Raw genomic sequence first — 20590 nt, forward strand, 5'->3', positions numbered from 1 at the left:
TTAAAATGGTGAAGGATTCTATGGGCAAAATATTGAACAATGCAGGAGGCATCAAAAGAAGATGGAAGGAATACACAAAGTCATTGTACCTAAAACACCTAGTCAACATTCAACCATTTCAGGATGTAGTACATGATAAAGAACCAATATCACTGAAGGACGAAGTTTAAGCTGCATTTAAGGTACTGGCAAAAACAAGGCTCCAGAAATGGATGGAATACAACTGATGCTTCAACATATGGATGCAGTGCTGGAAGCACTCATTGGTTTATTCCAAAAAACATGGATCTGGCCTGGTCTGCATAGGTAAGCTGGACAATTAATAAGGAAAACCATTTAAATTATAGTCTTGGTGAAGAATATTGAATATACCATGGACTGCCACAACAAAGAACAAATTTGTCTTGGAAGATGTACTCATATATGGAAACTCTTCATCTTAGGTTCTCTGGACATGTTGTCAGAAGGGAGCAGAGTCCCTGGAGAGGGACTTCATGCTTGGCTAAGTAGAGGGTCAGGGAAAAGAGGAAGACCTTCAATGAGATAGAATGACCAACTGGCTCAAAACAGCAAAGGATTGTGAGGAAGGCTCAGGTCTAGGCAGTGTTTTGTTTTGTTTGACTCAGATCACTGTGTTGGAACTGACTTGACAGCATGTTAAGAACAGCAACACTGGTTGGGACTAAAGAACATAGATGTAACTCTTACCTTTTTTCAGTTTCACACCTCTCATCAAATTCCACCTCAAAATAGGTTGCCCCTGGACTAACGAAGACAGACACCTCATGGCAATTATTTTCGTAGTTGTGGGCAGATTCCTTAGTCCATGTATGTAACACCACAGGCTGTTCTTGCTGCCAAGTCTCAACCTCCAGCTATGCAAACAAACCAGTCAAGAAACAGCGGCTTATCACTCTTATCCAGCCACGGGTGATTTCAGATCAGTGTCCCAGACAGGCTTTGACAACCTACACAAATCACCACACAGGCAGAGGTACACCTGACACTCCCATCTACTTCTAAGTTCATGGAAAAACGGCATTCAAACAAAATAGAATTTTTCCAGGAACTTTTAGAAGGCCTCTTATCTCTCAACATAAATTTGCCATTCAACATAGTGGATATGTGGTTTTTAATTATACGACAGCAACTCTGATCAACTTAACATGGTATCTTTCAATGACAATAAAACTATTTCTTAAAATCATTACCAGGCAAGAATTTCCAAGGTAAAAAAGATCCCAAACTTCTAGTTCTGTTCTGTCACTTCAAAAATGAACTGTTGGCAAATGTGTCTTGCTTTGTTTTATTCTTTCTTACCTCTACAATAGCTTTTAATATGTGTCCTTCCTACTCCCAAAGGATTGTTGTGAGACTTAAAACAAGATAGTGAAAAAACACTGTGAACTATAAACTTGCGTGAAGAAAAAAATACTTTAATATACCAAATCTTCTAATCTGCCTTCCAACATATTTTCTCTTCTAAACTTCAATCTGGTTATTTACTCAGCTGGTTTTAATATCACTTTATGTGCTGACATTGATGTATGGAGAGTTTTTATGTACAGTGTGTCCTTTCTAACACTTGTCATGCCAAATCAATGTGAACTGGTACTTGGGCTTGTTAGCAAAGCCCCTGATAAGGGGGTCTTCTAGAGGCAATTTATTTGTGTAGCTCTGTTCTCTGTTCACATACCTCCTAAGGGGATACACAGGAGGTTCGAGTGGCAACGAGAGTTACCTTAGTCAACCCTCCCTCAGGGTCGCTGCAGAGCTTCTTTAGCAATTCTATCATGGTACTGAACTCTCGCAGCAGAGTGCAGTGTGAAATGTCTAAAGGGCAGAAGTCCAGCAGGAAGATTACCTAAAGGAAGATGAACAAAATGCTTAGCTTCCACCTCAGACTCTGCCAGGTGGGTCACCTGGTGTATCATCAACTCCCTTCCCACCCTTCACAGAGAACTACCACTTTCTCTTACCAGTTGACGAGCTGCCATCGAAAACACAGAATTACATAATTTTTCTACTATAATTTTCCCACTGTACTGCGACAAAAGGGATTCCAAAATTACCGCCATCCTTGCCAGAAACTGTTGCACATCTATCAAAAAATTTTAAAAAGAAAGAAAAGGACTCATATTTTCCATGGCAGAACTACCATTGGCTTGGTTATCATCAAGGGCAAAGCTGGAGGGGAGTCACACAGAACGACCATGAGAATAGTGTCATCCAGATGCTTTCCTTGAGGAGGAAAAAGCAGCACAAATTTCAATAGACACTTTGTGGGGGTTTTGTTTTGTTTTGGTCTTTGCTACTTTTCGATGAGGAGGATATAGTGCTTTTATGGTGAAGTGAATTAGGCAATTAACTAAGTTACTGACTTCTCTCCCTGTTGTTTACCCCAGGGTATGCAGGTGTGACAAGCTGAACTTTAAGTGACATGACCAGAGACTCAGCATTTTTGTCACAGATGCAAAGACCAAGTAACTGAATTTGCCACATATGATTTCTCAGAACCTGCTGCGTTTCATACTATCTTCTGTGGGTTCCATGACGTGAATCTGAGTGGTTTCTGTGATCAGCAAAGATCAGACCTTAGACTTTATTAGTGCAAGAATGTCTTTTTGAAGATGAACTGATTAAAACAGGGATGAAAGACTACTGAAGAGTGAGACATCATCTAAGAGGGCTGTATGGATGTACAGGTCATGTTTAAGCCATGAAATGACCCAATTCTATAATAAAAACACTTAGACTACCACATTCTGACAGGGTAAGAGGACACGCTAGAGACTCTTTTTAAAGTAGAAAAAACAACCCCCAAATCAGTTCTGACTTGTAATAAAGAAGAGAAAACCATACCCACAGGGAGAGTTACTGAAGGGAATACACACACAGTCAAAGTCCTATCTGTTCTCGTGGACTTTGGATTGAGACTCACATTTTTCAAGAAGGTCAACGGCCACCTCTTTGGCTCTGGTGTCTGTGCTCTTCAGCTGCAGGTAGCACCAGGAGAACAGGCTGCCCTGGACAGACCAGTACAAGGAGAAAAGCACAGAGCCCACTTCCCCTTGGGCACCATTGAGCATCAGCAGCTCACACTACAAGGGAAGAGACAAAGACAATGAGTTCAGACAAGGCCACTCATAGCATATAGTCACAGGCATACACTGAGAGTGGCTAAAACATGGGGGTGGGGGTGGGGGTGGGGGGGTGTGGAGTCATGAAAGAGCTTTCAACACAGAAGTGACCAAGAAAGAACAAGATGATGAAAACTTCTCTCTTGCCTTCCAGCTTTTCAGACCTTTACCAGATGGCATCTCCCTCTGCCATCTGAACCCTTACCCACTGGTTACTCTCTCACATGTTCAGTCTCCTCCCTTTATGCCTTCAATGAAATCTCTCCTAACTCAAAAAATCATCCCCCACCTCTTTATGACTCTGTAAGCATGCTCTTTGTTCACAGGAGGGTTTTTTTTTGTTTTTAAGTTACCTTTGGTATCCCAAGTACATGAGTACAGGGTGTGTTCATATCAGCACTGGCTTGTAAGCACTTCAAAATGGAACCAACTATAGCTCCGAACTATTTCCAAAGAAATAAGAAACTGTGGCATATTCATAAAAGAAATAGTGATACTAGTGGAAAACAAATCAACTGCAGCACATAATGTCAACATGGATTAATCTCAAAAACACCTCTGACTGAAAAAAGCAAGTCACATAAGATTGTGTACCATATGATGCCATTAAAGTCAAAATGTGGGTGAAAAAAAAAAAACAAAGAAATGATGACTAGAAACTGAGAATAGTGGTTCCCTCTGCTGAGGAAGGAGGAGGGTAAGCCATGAAAGGGCATGTGCAGGGAGCGGGACTTCAAAGACATGGTTATATTCTAGTTCTTAAAAAGAATGGTTGCTTCTTTAAATTATTCATACATATTTATCTTTTGTATAGGTATTCCATTTAAAAATCTGTCTGCACCTGCTCTTTTTGCCTTCCCCTCCCTCCCAACCATTCTACTTTTTCTGTTATCACTACTCATTGACACCTAGCTCCAAAGGCATCCTCCAAAGACTCCTCTTAGCTTAATGTTACTTAGAGGTTCTACTGACCACTTTTCTTCTTGAAACTCTCTCCTCCCTCAGCTACTGTCTCTCTTGGATTTCCTCCTTCCCCTCTGGCTACTCCTTCTCACTATCCGTGCTGTCCCTTCTATACTGATGTTCCTCAAGATGTCCATTGTGATGTGATGACATCTACACTCATGGCTTTAACTATCACCTGTTTGCTAACAATTGCAAAATCTGGTACCCACCACCGACTCATCAAGTGTCCAACCAACTGATCTCACCACCTGATGTCCTACAAGAACCATAAATTCAACATAGTCGAAGTCTGGTCACTGTCATTTTCCTCTTCAAATACCTGATCCTCCCTATGTTGCCCTTAATAAAACCTTATTCATGGTTTCACACCGAGCTCCAATCTCATCCCCTCTGAAAAACCTTTCCCAAATTCTACTCCCCGCCTCTACTAGAAAAGTTTAGGTACACTCTTCTGTACCACAAAAGGCTCTGCTCACCTCTGTGTTAGCCCTTACTGCATTATGTTATAGTTGTCTGATTGTTTGTCTGCTCCTGAAGACTGTGCTCCAAAAGCAGGGGTCTTTTATTACTGAAGCTCCTATGCCAAGGACCTGGCACACAGCAGGAATTCAGTGGATGTTTGTTGAATTAATAAATGAATAGACTTATGAAAAATCATTCAGATTAAGCATTTTTTACCACCTTAAAAAAAATTTAAGCCATTCTCTTTCATATAACCATATATATTTTTACTGAAAGGCACTAAAACCACTCAAGGCAATGCCTTAACTGTTTCAGTAATACCATGGCCTAGTGGTGGTTATGTGCTTTGGAGTCGGTTCAACTCACAGTGACCCTGCAATAGGGTTTCTGGGGCTATAAATCTTTATGGGAGCAGAAAGCCTCATTTTTTCCCTGAGGAATGGCTGGTAGTTTTGAACTGCTGACCTTGAGGTTAGCAGCACAACTTGTAACCACTACACTAGGAGGCTAAAAAAAAATCTGTAACTTCCTTTGTATCACAGACAAGTGAATTCAGATGGAGAAATCATGGAAAATACACTTGGACAAATACTGTGTCCTTTCTCCAAATACATCTTACAGTAAGGCTAATAGACTGGAAAGAAGCCAAGATTCAGAGTCCAACGGCCTGAGTTTTAGTCTGGCTCCAGCTCATACCAACTCCTTACGCAGGAGGCAGAACTGTTATTGTCGCTGTTAGGTGCCATTGAGTCTGTTCTGACTCATAACAACTCTGTTTACAACAAAACAAAACACTGCCTGGCTCTATGTCACAGTCACATTTGCTACTATTTTGAGCTCATTGTTGTAGCCACTGTGTCAATTCATTGAGGTAAAGTCTTCCTCTTTCTCACTGACCCTCCAACTTTACCAAGCATGGTGTCATTTTCCAGGGACTGGTAAAGTGTGTGAGACAAAGTCCCACGGTTCTCCTTTCTAAGAAGCATTCTGACTGTGTTTCTTCCAAGACAAGATTTGTTTGTTCTAGCAATCTACGGTACATTCAAAATTTTCATCAACATCATAATTCAAATGCATCAGTTCTTCAGTCTTCCTTATTCGTTATGTAGTTTTTGCATACATATGAGGCAAAGGAAAACACCTTGGGTCAGACTCACCTTAGCCCTCAAATGGCATTTTTGCTTTTCAACACTTTAAAGAAGTCTTTTGCAGCAGCTTTGCCCACTGCAATATGATTTCTTGACTGCTGTTTCCATGGATGTTGATTATCCAAATAAAATGAAACCCTCAAAAACTTCAATTGTTTTTTCATTTACCACGATATTGCTTATTGGTCGAGTTGTGAGGATTTTTGTTTTCTTTGTGTTGAGGTGTAATCCATACTGAAGGCTGTAGTCTTTGATCTTCATCATTAAGTGTTTCAAGTTTTATTAGTTTTCAGTAAACAATGTCGCACCATCTGTACATTGAAGGTTCTTAATAAGCTTTCCTCCAATCCTGATGTTCTGTTCCCCTTCATATACGCCACCTTCTTGGATTATTTGCTCAAGGTACAGATGACTAAGTATGTTGTTGTTGTTTTTACGTGCCATCGAGTCGGTACTGACTCAGAGCGACCCTATGCACAACAGAATGAAACACTGCCCGATCCTGGGCCAACCTAACAATTGTTGCCACACTTGAGCCCACTGATGCTGCCACTTTGCCAATCCATCTTGCTGGGGGTCTTCCTCTTTTTCTCTGACCAAACATGATATCCTTCTCTAGCAACTGGTCTCTCCTAAGTATGAGAGATGAAGTTTGGCCATCCTGGCCTCCAAGGAGCATTCTGGCTGTACTTCTTCCAAACACAGATCTGTTGGTTCTTTTGGCAGCCCATTCACTTTCAATATTCTTCTCCAACACCATTAACTCAAAAGCATCAATTCTTCTACGGTCTTCATTATTCACTGTCCAGCTTTCACATGCATATGAGGTTATTGAAAATACCATGGCTTGGGTCAAGCACACCTTAGTCCTTAAGCTGACATCTTTGCTCTTCAACACTTTAAAAAGGGTCTTGTGCAGCATATTTGCCTAATGCAGTATGTTGTTTGATTTCTTGACTGCTGCTTCTGTGAGTGTTGATAGTTGATCCAAGAAGAATGAAGTTCTTGACAACTTCAATCTTTTCTCTGTTGATAAGAATGTTGTTTAATGGTCCAGTGGTGAGGATTTTTGTTTTCTTTATATTGAGATGCAATCCATAATGAAGGGCATGCTTTTTGATCTTCATCAGTAAATGTTCTGAGTCCTCTTCACTTTTAGCAAGCAAGTATGACTAAGTATGAGGGGCTTCAAAAAGTTCATGACAAATTTCCATTTTCTTTCAATTTCAGTTTTTCACAAACTTTTTGAAGCCCCTCATATGGTGAATGAATACAACCTTGACAAAGAAGTGTCCTGATTTTAAATCAAGCAGCATCCTTTTGTTCTGTCTGAATGATTGCTACTTGGTCTATGTATAGGTTCTTAATGAGCACAATTAAGTATTTTGGAATTCCCACTCTTTGCAATGCTATCCATATTTGTTATGATTCTAACAGTTGAATGCCATATTGCCTGTAGATCCGTGCAGATGTCAGCAGCCTGCCATCTTACCTGCTGACCTTGGATTAATTCGTCTCTGTAGCTAGAAGATTGCCATCTGACCTGCCAATCTTGAGTTCATCAGCCTCTACAGCTTTGTTAGTCAGAAGCCTCTAGCCTGACATCTTGGTCTTGGAATCAGCCAGCCTCTACAACTGTGTGAACCATTTCCCTGAGATAACCTCATTCTTGCTTTCTCTATTTCTTTGTCTATCTATCCATCCATCCATCCATCCATGCTTGGGCACTATGACACCATGTTTGGTAGAGTAAGTTAGCAAAAAAGAGGAATATCCTCAATGAGATGGACTGATACAGTGGCTGCAATGATGGGCTTACATTTAGCAACAATTGAGGCGCCGGCACAGGGATGGTCAGTGTTTCATTCTGTTGCACAAAGGGTCACTGAGTCAGACTCGTCTTGATGGCACCTAACAATACGGTCTCTATGATCCATTTGCTCTTAGAAATCTTGTTGACTGGCCTATCATTCTAGCTAGCTGAGAATGAATGAAATCATGGTGCTAGTAGCAACTTTTAAAACTGTTGTTGTTGTTCAGTGCTGTGAGTCAGTTCCTACTCATAGCGACCCTATGTAGAGCACTGACAAAATGTAAGAGACTTAATAACAGCTACGAGTTATAAGAAAAGCCATCTTAATGAAGTCCATGTCATTAACAGTCTCAAGGGAGTGGTTTGAATTGTCTTGCCACAAAATCTGCTCTTAATTAATATAGACCAAAGAGACTTCCTGGTCCCCCTAGTTTAGTGATTATACCACTTCAAAATCTCTTGAGGTGCATAATGAAAATGCAGATTCTTAAGTCCTAAGATGAGGCTTTCTGTCCCACAAAGTTTTAAAGCCTCAAAAATCCTATACATGTTCGCTATGAGTCAGAACTGACTCCATAGCACTTAACAACAGCAACAACATCTTGGAGACTAAAAAATCCAAACTTTTTGCCACTGGGTTGATTTTAACTCACAGCAACCCTATAGAATAGAGTAGAACTGCCCCATAGGGTTTCAAGACAGTAAACCTTTACAAAAGCAAACTGCCACATCTTTTTCCCACAGAGTGGCTGGTGTGTTTGAACTGCTGATCTTTCAGTTGACAATTGAACACTTAACCGGTCCTATCCTAAAGACACTAAATCTAGGGCCTAGGAATTCAAATTTGTCAAAAATCCCAGATTATTCTCACCCAGCTGGTGCAAGGAATACATTTGGAGAAGCAAAAACTTTATGATCTTTTTAAAGAAAAGCAAAAAAAAATTTTTTTAAATCATTAGTACAGAAAAAAAAGATATTTTCAGATTTGATGATTCTACTCATTTGTTTAATAACTTAACTTTAAAAATCAAAGTAATTTTCTACAAAACTCGTAACACAGATCTACCAGCATAATAGCTATCCACTGAGCTCAATGACTGGCACTATAGACGCCTTGGTAAAATCTGTTCCGCTGTCTTCATGGGCACTTTCATGTAGTAATTGCTAGCTGACAACCAAGGGACAGGTCAGTGTGCCCTCACTCATTTGCAGGGGACTGGCTGATTAAGAGCCAAGGCAGGCTGGGAAGCTTTGTGCTCATTTGCAGTGTCACAGTAACAAAGCTACATCCACACAGTAAATGAGTGGTAAAGGGAGGCACCTTACGGGATCCCATGCTCCTAAAAGAATGAGACAAAGGACACAAGATGTCAGCCATCAGTTACCTCTCGAGCAGCGACAGAGAGGAGAGTGTTCATGACTGCCAGGACTTCACCAATGCTCAAGTCAGCCAGGTCACTTTTCTCAGGTAGAAGCAGAAGGCCACCCGGGTCCTTATCACTGTAGGGACACATACCAGTCATGACATTTGGCTTCAGGAAGGGGGCTTTTCATGCTTTCTAGACTGAAAGGTCAGTTTTAGAGGATGGGAGGAATACGGGTCAGGAAGTCAGCTCACACTGGGTTACTGTATCTGTCCACATGTCCTTATGTAAGCATAGACTCATAAGTACTCGGGTTCTTAGAAGAGATCCCGAGGAATAAATCTGATGTATAGACTACCTTGACTGTCAATCTCCTAACTATCTGTAATAGCTTTAAAGACTGTCAATGTAACAACCCAGGCTAAGAATTCCCTGTGTCTTCAGATGTTCTTCACCTGAGAGTCTTAGGCTCCTTCATCAGTCTTGACATTGGATTTTGAGCACACTTTTTATACAGCTTTCTAAGTTTGGCATGGTATCAGATATAGTCTGACCACAGATTAATTAATAGCTTGGGCTATTCATTCCCTCTCTCTCTCAGGAATCTATACCTCCAGCAATACAGTTAATGGGTCCATTAGTTTCCTTGAAAGTGAAAGCATATAAAAATCTCCAAGGCATCCCCTCACCTGCACATCTCCCATTTTCTAAACTCTGATTCTACCTCTTTCCCATGTTTTTGCAGTGTGTTTTAATGTAGTTGGGTTTCTAGGCTTGAGTATAGGACCCCATACTAACATTGGCTTCAATTTTTTTCTTTAAAAATTATTTAAACACTTCAGTGTTCAAAGAGCTCCTCAGTGGGGTCAGGTTTAAAAGTGCTTAACAATGGCTAGGGCTTTGGTTGAGCTCTTGACATGATTACTTTTTGGTTTTTGTTTGTTCAGTGCTGTGGAGCCAGCTCCAACTCATAGCAATCCTGGGTAGGGTTTGCAAGGAGGAACTGATGACTTTGAACTTCCGATCTTGCAGTTCAAACCGACCTTGAGGCCCAGTGCTTATCCCACAGCACCACACCAGGACTCCGACAGGATTACTAGTCTAGCACTACTGCAGACACGCCTGTGCCTACTGTTTTCTTGCTCCGGAAACATGACTTTCTAGTATGTAGTTACCTCGAAACACATAAAAGGAAGCGATGTCTGAAAATACAACTTTGTAAAGAATGGAAATATTTGACAACTGAAAAGAATGATAAACTTACCTAAAATACGTGCACAGTGAGCGGAAAGTTAGCTGCAGGGACTGCTTGTGCTCTTGCTCAGTGACATTCTTCTAGAAAACCAGCAAGTGTACATTTAGTAAATCTATTCTGTGACATTCCAGAGATCTAGAGTAACATGGAGTCATCAACCGCTGTTCCCAAGCATGATGAAAACTAGGGAAGGCACACAGTCTTACAGTCAACTCAGTTCAAATGTATTGATTATGCTACACAAGGCATTGTGGGGATTTCCAGATTTAAGACACAGAGCCTGGCCTGGCATAGGAGGTTAGGGGAAACGCGATAGGGACACAATGAATACACTTACCAGTAGAGAAAACTGCCTAGCACTGGAAAGGGTTGGCGTGGTGGTGGTGGTGGTGGCTGTATGCCATGAAGTCGGTTCTGACTCATAGTGACCCTGCACAGGGTTTCTGAGGCTGTAAATCTTTATAGGAACAGAACGCCTAATCTTTCTCTTGCAGAACAGCTGGGAATTTCGAACTGCTGACCTTGCGGTTCACAGCCCGATTCATAACCACTACGCTACCAGAGCTCCTTGGAAAGGGTTGGCAGTACTGTTTAATTGATTAGCAGAAGAGGAAAGACAACCCCTACCATTGCTGTCAAAAGTGACGGGCAAAGGAAAGTGACTAGGTTGCTCTGCTAAATGACAACAATGTCATCCCAGAGGTCATATGTCCCTTCTTTCTACTTTTCTGTGTGGTAAATACACTAGCAAATAATAATAACTTACTGGAGCTCTGGTAGCGTAGAGGTTACGAATCGGGCTGCGAACCTTAAGGTCAGCGGTTCGAAACTACCAGCCGCTCTGCGGAAGAAAGATGAGGCTTTCTACTCCCATAAAGATTTACACCCTCGGAAACCCTGTACAGGGTCGCTATGGGTCGGAACCGACTCGACGGCACTTAACAGCAACAATAATAATTTGCTCAGCTTCCTGATAAATGCTTACTGAAAACCAGTAAGATAGGGAGTTACCCATAGGCCATATTAGCTGATGTGATCAAAGGTTACAACTCACAATGTGAGAACCAATTCCTCAAGTTTATATTTCCTATGCTCTTTCTCCTCGCTGAAACCTTCCTTAGTTACTTAGTCCCAACATGATTGTCCTCTAAAAGCCCACTCCACATGGACGGGGTTATTTCTCCCTTGTCACAGATGTCCCCAACTAGTCTGCATTTCTTTGGCATCAGGGACCACTTTTTAAGCTTCTCTTGTTTACTCCTCTGTATCTATAGGCCTGTGTATAGCCCACAGAGCACTTTTATTGTATTTGCTAGTTTAGTTGTTGCTGGTATATACAGATGCCTTATTATTATTTAAACCTCTATCTAGGTAACTATTGCTGTTGTTGTTGTTGTTGTTGTTGTTGTTAGGTGTCATCAAGTTGGTCACATTGTTGTAATGCTTGAGCCCACTGCTACTGCCATTGTGCCAATCCATCTCATTGGGGGTCTCCCTCTTCACTGACCCTCTACTTTACCAAGCAAGGATGATGTCCTTCTCCAAGGACTGGTCCCTCCTGATAATATGTCTGAAGTATGATAGATGAAGTCTCGCCATCCTGGCTTCTAAGGAGCATTCTGGTTGCATATTTAATCCAGCACAGATTTGTCTGTATTTCTGGCAGTCCATGGTACTTCTAATATTATTCTCCAACACCATAAATCAAATGTATCAATTTTTTTATAGTCTTTCTTATTCGTTGCCCACCTTTCACATTGCCCTGAAAATATCATGGCTCAGGTCAAGTGCACTTTAGTCTTCAAATTGATATCTTTGCTCTTGGACACGTTAAACAGGTCTTGAGCAGCAGATTTGCCTAATGCAGTATATCATTTGATTTCTTGACAGCTGCTTCCATGAGCATTGATAGTGGACCCAAGCAAAATGAAGTCTTTGGCAACGTCAATCTCGTCTCCATTTTCCTTGCCTCACAGCACTGACTAGGCCCACCAATAGACATTACTAAAGGGAAACAGTGACAATAAGCATTGTTCTCTTACTCCTGATTTGCTGAAAGGAGACCGTCTAGTGACTCATCAAGCATACTATTTATTACAGGTTTCTGATTCATATCTGTCATCAGATTAAGGGCTTTCCATTCATTTCTAGTCTACTAATGGTTTCATTGTTTTACTTATGAGTTTAATTTCATTAAAACTTTTTCCTATATTTACTGATAGAATTTTTTCTTCTCTGATTTCATTTTCATTCAACTGTTAAAAACATCCTTGCATTCCTAGGGCAAATCTAACTCAGTCAAAGTTTGTCTATTGCTGTTGTTAGGTGCCATGGAGTCGGTACCGACTCATAGCCACTATGTTGTCAAATTTGTTTACCTACATTTCATTAGGACTTTCCAAGCTCTGTTTATAAAAGTAAGACAGACTCTTACATCTTATTCCTTAGTTTACTTACATTTCCCTGTGTTTGACCATCAATATAACATTGGAATCACTAAAGTGCCTTGTTTTTGATGTTTTGTTATGACATGTGATAATTAAATACTTTCTTCAGAATTTAAAAACTTGGATCGTTGTACAGGGTATTCCATTTGGTGACAAAATGCTTATGAATTTTGAAAGCATTTTTCACTCCCTAGTACTAATGTGTGAGCAATAGGGGAAAGGGTCCAGAAGAGTGAGAAGAATCACCTGGGAAATACAATTTGATTGTACTATCTTTTTAGATATAAACTGAAATCTTTATGCATAAAATAGGTCAACAACTTACTTAAAAATAATACTGGGGAGAAGGGAAGAAGTGGGTGAGGGATATTACAGATGAAACAAAACTAGTATGAGTTAATAATTGTTCTGGGTGATGGGTTCATTGTGGATAGAGGGTGGGGGGTTCATTATATTCATCTACTTTTGTTTTTGTTTTAGGTTTTCCCAAAATAAACAGTTACAATGTTAAAAAGAAAATATGGTTGCAAATCATAAATATGGAGATTATACTGTTGCTCTGTGAGGCACAGTTTATGAAACAGATATCTGTCACCCACTGACCAGTGCTATGTCCTTAGCTATCCATGTCTCCCACACAAAGCTTCACATACAGTAAATATTAGGTATGCAATTAGAGGATTGAAACTAACGCATATTCAGAGAAAACAAAGACCCATCAATTTCATCCTAAGAGGCCTCAGGAATGGAATCTATGCTTCTAAAGTGAACAATTACCATCATGGTGAAGAGATGGTCCCGCCGGATCTGTCGATCAGGAAAGAAGATGGCAGCCCCATTGAGAAGGGTATTTTTGACTTCTTGTTTTAATATTTCCATGAGCACAGAGTCTTCATTGACCCTATCAATCACTAATAAAAATAAACAATGGAATTAGCATGAATAGATTCTATCTGTTCACTTATAATATATGCTATATTATAATATATGTTGTTTTTGATTGTTGTATACCGTGGAGTCAGCTTCGACTCATAATGACTCTATACAGGGTTTCCGAGGCTATAAATCTTTACGGGAGCAGAAAGCCTCATCTTTCCCTCACAGAAAAGCTGGTAGTTTCGAACTGCTGACCTTGCGGTTTGCAGCCTGATTCATAACCACTACGCTACCAGAGCTCCTTACTGTATATACATCTATATATCTACATCTACATATAATATATACTACTACTACAACATAATATATAGCTACTATAACTAGTCTATAAACTCACTAGTCTTCATTTTGTAGATAATACCAGACCAAACAAATACTTCTGTTACAGGCTAGGGAGTATAAAGAAAATATTTGTTTATATTTAACGAAAGCAAAGACTATATATGCCTGTTTTTATTCTACTTTTTCTGTCCTTTTGAGACATGACTTGGCAAAGCCTTAGAAATAACTCCAGATGTTGCATGTGTTTGATCCTCAATTGCAATCTCTCCCCTCTGTCATCCTCATCCTGAGGTCCAAGGTGTGAAACAAATCACTCTCATTATAGCATGGAGCCCTAGTGGCACTGTGGATTAGGCATTAGGCTGCTAACTGCAAGGTCAGTGGTTCAAACTCACCAACTGCTTGTGAGGAGAAAGATGAGGCTGCCTGCTCCTGTAAGACAGCTTCAGAAACCCTATAGAGGGTCGATATGAGTTGGAATTGACTCAATAGGAGTTGAGTTTGCTTTGGTATATCAGAAACTAGGAGGAAGAGAAACCAGTCGATGAAGGAATTAAACCCTGAACTCAAACAGTGATTCAGAAGAGGGTCAAAGGAACACTAGTCTTCCACAGAAGTCATCCCTTTCCTGGGCTTATATGATCACAGGACCCCTCTTCTGTATGACAGAAGTCCCTGTAGGCTACCAGTGCTGGGTCACAGAGAAGAAAAGTCAAATCCTACCATCACACAAGTGTGTGTAGAGCTCCTTGGCAGCCTCCGTCCTTTCGGGGTTCTGGTTGGAAGCCTTTTCCTCCTCAGAAACAGCTAGCACATCTCCCTGCAGCACGGAGCAGCAGCTCTGGAGCAGTTGCAGAAGCAGGGTTTCAGCACAGATGCATTCTTCTTGTGGGCTACATCAGAGAGCAAAGGAGTTAAGTTTCCTGTATCCTCCAAAGCCAGGCACTTGGCCACTGGACTTGGTAAAAAGAATGTCAGGAGAGAGAAATGCTGGAATGAAAGAACACTGTGCTAGGGGTCTAAAAACATAGCCCCATGCTTTCTCTGCTAACTTGTAGGGCTAGGAAACTCATTTCTGATGCTCAGTTCTTTATCTGATAAATGAGGAAAGTATTATAATATTTGAGCTCTGGTGTGGCACTGTAGGAGAAACACTGGACTGCTAACCCCAAGGCCAGCAGTTCAAACCCACCAGCCGCTCCTCAGAAACCCTACACAGGGTCACTGAGCCAGGACCAACATGACGGCACACAACTACTACTACTATATAACACGTGCCTTCCTTATTAGCCCACAAGATTGTTTTGATCACCAAATGAGAAAATATTTGAAAAAAATACTGCTTAAGTAAGGTACAGAAAGAAATGTGAACCATTAATTTCAATAATCACCAAGTCTTTCAAATCAGAACAACACAGTATATGTAGAAAAGGAAACAAAAAACAAAAAACGACCTGTTTATTTTAAGGATAGTAAACCCCAACATTTTTTAGTTTTGCTGAAATGATTATGACCTTATTATAAACTTGGACTTACTTTTGCTTTAATTTACTATAAAAATTCCAGAAGATCTGCAGATCAAGGCCTGAAAAATCCAGGAATGATTTATGTTTTAAGCCACCTTCCTTTTGCTGTACCTAAAAATTTATTACAACCAGAAAGAAAGAAAGAAAAAGAACATTTAGAGAAAAACTAGAATACTTCATTTACTTCTCAATGTTAAGGATAAGGTGGCTCCACATGACTGAAATTCCCATAACAATAATACATACTCCTAACTACCAATGACTGTGAATAACTAATTTTATTTTCTTAATGTTTTATTGTGAATTATGCAATAGTTTACATGGGAGAACATTCGTTTTACATTCATCCTATAGTATATCATTTCATTGCTATGGTTACAATCCCCTCCATGCATCATCAACCATCCAAAGGGTATACACTACAAGCATGCCCCGCCCCCCGGTCATCATCACACAGCCCCTCTCCCTCTCTGTGTCTAAAGTCCCCAATAGCTCCATCTCTCCACGTCATTGTCTCTGCTTCCATCTCAGGCATCACTGCCTCTCTGGGTAGGGTCCTGCTCTCCGCTCTTCTCCCTTGATGGTCCCAGGGACCTCCGTTCTTAGGCTGAAAAGTTAATCACTCCCTTCCTTGCTAAAAAACGTCTACCTTTACAATTCCATTCTTCACAAGCAGTCCAGATAACAATTATTCACTATTGTGTAACAAGAGATCCATCTGGATTTCATTTCATCAGCCCAGCCTAGACAGATTGTATACTACTCAGCGGAGATTCTACCTTCTTCCATGCCCTATGAATCTAGCTTCCCTCTTGAACGCTTGTAAGCCAGTCACTTCTTGCCTTTGTAGCCCCTCCATTTTGGGTAGCCAATGTCTAAGTTGCCCATCCCTCTCTACTCTGTGTATGGAGGGGGTAGGAATGATCCTTGTTGTAAGGATTTGTTCCCTCTCTTGAGCTACTGCATCCATAGGTGTAGGTCAAGTTCATCAAATTGTACCAGATTACACTTTTTTCCCTCTTCTTTCTTCTTCTGGTTGAGCTCTGATCATCTAGTCATTAAAGCCAGGTCAAGCGGGTATTATCTGCAAGTGTGGGTGTTCTTGTGCATATGCCTTCTCTTCTTATCAGCTGGATGCCTCACTCTCCACTCTAGTCCTCTGTAGCTATATAACTTACTCTGGGCCCAAGAGTCCCCAGGTCTTGCCACACTGCTGGCCAACCAGGTCTCCACCAGGGTTCACAGAAGTCTACTGAACACTGTAGGGCTTAGCTTGCCACTTCATTGCTATTTTTCCCTCATTTCCCCTTATCAGTGTCAAGCATAGTCACCAATCAGAGCGTGTATTCCCACTGAGTCTTAGTCTTGGAAGGGGGTTTGCACTGAGGGGACCCGACCACTTGCATTGATGTTTCCTGGGCAAGCAACTTGCTTGTTCTTGTAGTAACAGTCAGTCTGCCTCTATTGTTTTGTATTTTTCCTGTAGGTCTTTCTTTCAAGAAGTATCTTCTGTTATTCTAGCCGCTCCAGTCTGGTCTGCTAATCCTTACAAGTGGAAATTTCCCATCTCTGAATATCTAGATGTGGTTCAGGCTTCCACCTATAGTCTTATGTATTACAGAGGCTCTGAAGGAAGCCTCCTTCACTGGGCACACTGTAGTCCCATTTTAGGTATTCCGATCAGTTACAGGCAAAAGACAGACTTACAAGCTTTATATGGTGATGTTTCTGGCTATTCCTTTCTCTCCCACTCCAGTGTCTATTTTATAATATAATGCATAATATAATGCAAGGGAAACCAAGATTCAAAAGACAGCCAAGCATCTTAACATTATTTTCCCCATGAACAACTAATTTTGGTGTGAAAATACAGGTGTATTTGTGTATGCATGTGTGTATATGAACATACAAAGGGGGGCTACAAAAAGTTTGTGGAATAACGAAATTAAAAACAGTGAAAATTTTCCATGAACTTTAGAACTCCCTTGTACACACATAGCCACCATACATGCACATGTAACCATGAAGGTTCCTTGACTTCTTAAACATAGCAGCATGAACAAAAATCAAACCTTTCTTTTCTTTTTACACTTTTGGGTGAAAGTGTACAGAGCAAATTAGTTTTGCATTTCAACCAGTCTTCTCCTGCTAGATCTCTGCCCTGAATGCAGGCTGAAAGGAACTGATTCTGCTCATTCTATTCTAAATGCACCTGCTAATTTGCTGCTCTCTGCAGTGATAGGAATGCCTGAATATCAAAGAACAAAGGAACCAGATGTAAACTGAGTCACCAGGCCCTGAAGTCAAATAAAGGTCAAGAGTGGGCACTGTTGCACACCACATGTGAAAGGGCTCTAGGAGCCCACTGCATTTCTGAGGTCAGCCATGCTCTCTGTGGTGACGCTGCAAGAGTCTCCCTCGCATCAAAAACACAAGTGAGTCCCAGTCCTGACATTCATCATAAGGGAATTTACTAAACCTAAGGGTATTTTTATTAAGCAAGCATAATTCACCTACACATCAGCAATCATTCTTGCAGGACTTGAAGAAGGCACACAGCCCATGATCTTGCTTTACTATCAGCAACCACGTGGGGGATCTTTAAGATCTGTCTGTAGGTCTATCCTTCCCAACCATGGCTGCATGCAACTTAGTCCCTCACTGACTGATCCACAGGCCAACATTGCACTCCCCTTGTCCTTCCAGTGTCATCACAGCAACATGATATCTGCTGTATACCCATTCAAATTGCATGGCTTGGACGGAGCCAGGTTTCACTTCCCTTAACTGGTCCTGATTTTCCCTAAGGATTGAGGAGTAACAGCTGAGGAATACTACCAGGTCATGGGCGAGCTGCTGGATGAACTGAAGTGTCTTGAGTAGGAGCGTCGCCCCACAGACACTCTCCTTGGAGTCCTTTCTGCAGTGAGCACAGACGGCGCTCAGTTCTGCGTCAGCTCTGGCGGGCCGGAGGTAGCCGCTGATGCTCAGGCCTTGTACTCCCAGGCGCTCCGCAGATTCCTCACGGGTACACAGGAACTTGACCATCAAATACTAGAAGGGACAAGAGAAGGACTTAGAATCCCTGGTTGTTGAGTAAAGGAACTGAAAGGCCTTCCTGGATGTTTTCAATAATGTATTAGGAACCATTACGTCTAGCACAAAATAAACAGTCAGCAAGAGAGAAAAAACAAACCCATATGCTGAATGAAGTCAGCTTCGGGAAAGACACAAGACATCCTCTTCAAGGCAACACAGGGTGAGAACGGATGAGTAAGAGAAGGGCATTTGCTCTGGAGCACAGTCATTTTAAAACAGCCACATGGTGAAAATAGCCCTAAAGAAATCATCTCGAAGGTCCCAGCTGATAGAAGCAAGCTATCCACTGGGAGCCCAGGACACAATATAAGGCCATTTTCCAAGCCCAACTTCAGTGCAAACGATCTTTCCATACAGTGCTGGCTCCTAATCAAGAGCCTTTCAGACTTCAGTACTGAACTGCAAGAATACTTACTGAGCACCTACTATGTATAAGCTGTAAAGATATTCTTAATTCTCACTCAACAAGCTTCTTACTATGATTCATACTTGTAGTCACATTAGTTACTTCATAAGTTTAAGACCCCCATGGTGTGTTGTTTTCGTCTGGCAGCTCTGACAGTGTACTTGCTGTTTGCTCAGGCTAAGATGCCCATGTCTACAACTTCTCGGTCTGGCTAATCAACTTTGAACACTCAGCACCTTTCCTGAGAAGTCTTCCCTACAAAGTCCAGACCCTAAATGTCCCTTTATCACAGCCCGTATCACAATGTCTCTTCTACTTGAAAATGACAACTGTCTCTCCCACTACACTATGAACTCTTGCGGGTCACAGCCCTGTCCCAATTCACTTCTGGGATTCCAGCACTGACACAAGGCCTGGTCTGCCATAACCACCCAGCAAATACGTACTGAGTAAAAGGAGAGGGGTGGGTAAACATGTGGAGGCCACAACTCACTAATGCTTACTTTCGCAACTCTGCACTGTTGCAACTTGACATCTGCTTCATCCCACTCTTCTTCCAGCTCAAACCAGCCAATAGGATCATCCTCTCCAAGGTCATCAGATGAGCAACCAATCCTGTAAACACAAGGGTAATCAAAAATATTTTCCTATTTCTAAACTCAAAGGTTTAATGAATAAGGTACTACTTAAGTGGCATTCAGTCTGTACAGGAGGACTTCAAAAAGTTCATGGAAAAATGGAATAAAAAGATTATGAAATTCTTTTCATGAACTTTTTGAAGCCCTTTCATATATAGCCTGTTAACAATCAACAGGGTGTTACACATGGTACTTCTTTGAACATATTAGGTAATTTCTTCTCCATTACGCAGCCTCCTCATCTGTAAAATGGTAACTATATCAGCCTCAAATATAGTCTGGGAATTAAGAAGCACGTTTGCTTCTCTGGATAATTGGGTAAACAAAAGAATGAGACATAAAGTCAAGGCATCGTAGGTGACTTACTCAGGAGTGTGGTACAATGCAAAAGCTGGTATGTACTCCTGGAAAGAGCCACCAAAGAGGCAGGCTCAGTTTTATTCCCCTGGCTAACATGTGTGGTATGATCACCCTGAGGTTCAGGCCACTTGTACCAACATGAGGATATGAGACTGATGGCCTTCTGAGCTGAGAGTTCCAACACAGGAAAACGGCAGCCTTCACAGGCCTCAAGTTCTTCCAGGTAAGCATTCAGCCTTGAGGCTAAGGGAGCACATCTGTGAACCCCATCTTTTTTTAAAAGTTGAATACTTAGGTGACACTCCCTTTCCAGGAAATGAATGACTGGGAAGAAGAAAAAGGCAGCCCATCATTGTTGTCAAACAACATTTCTACAAGTTTACACTATTCAATCTATGATACACCTAATAAGCTAGCAATGCACTGGTAGTCTACATGGATACAAGACAAGCAGACAGAGTAAGCAGCAGAAAAAGAAAAGATGAAAACTGTGTTCCCCCTTCTTTTATTTATTTATTGTGAATTATATGATAGTTTAGTTTACATGAGGAACTTTAGTTTTACATTCATTCCATCATATATCGTTTCATTGCCATGGTTCCAATCCCCTCCATGCATCATCAACCAACCAAAGGGTATACTCTACAAACTCGCCCCCTACACTCCCTCCCACCCCCCAGTCTTCGGCCCACAGTCCCTCTCCCTCTCTGGATCCAAAGTCCCCAGCCGCTTCATCACTCCACATCAT

At 41.3% G+C, this 20590-nt stretch overlaps 1 protein-coding gene across 1 annotated transcript in view; it reads right to left on the reverse strand.

Annotated features, from left to right (window-relative positions):
* ZZEF1 (zinc finger, ZZ-type with EF-hand domain 1) overlaps positions 1-20590 on the reverse strand; it is a 150169-nt gene that overhangs the window by 56211 nt on the left and 73368 nt on the right. Inside the window, exons 12-22 of the mRNA XM_006863278.1 lie at positions 19348-19459; positions 18178-18393; positions 15350-15450; positions 14537-14706; positions 13373-13506; positions 10158-10225; positions 8915-9029; positions 2942-3101; positions 1980-2101; positions 1742-1864; positions 709-875 (exon numbers count right to left, since the gene is read on the reverse strand). Coding sequence (XP_006863340.1) covers positions 709-875; positions 1742-1864; positions 1980-2101; positions 2942-3101; positions 8915-9029; positions 10158-10225; positions 13373-13506; positions 14537-14706; positions 15350-15450; positions 18178-18393; positions 19348-19459 — 1488 coding nt within the window. The remainder of the gene's footprint in view (positions 1-708; positions 876-1741; positions 1865-1979; positions 2102-2941; positions 3102-8914; positions 9030-10157; positions 10226-13372; positions 13507-14536; positions 14707-15349; positions 15451-18177; positions 18394-19347; positions 19460-20590) is intronic.

Source organism: Chrysochloris asiatica, unplaced genomic scaffold (assembly GCF_000296735.1).
Source record: "Chrysochloris asiatica unplaced genomic scaffold, ChrAsi1.0 scaffold00054, whole genome shotgun sequence".
Taxonomy (NCBI): domain Eukaryota; kingdom Metazoa; phylum Chordata; class Mammalia; order Afrosoricida; family Chrysochloridae; genus Chrysochloris; species Chrysochloris asiatica.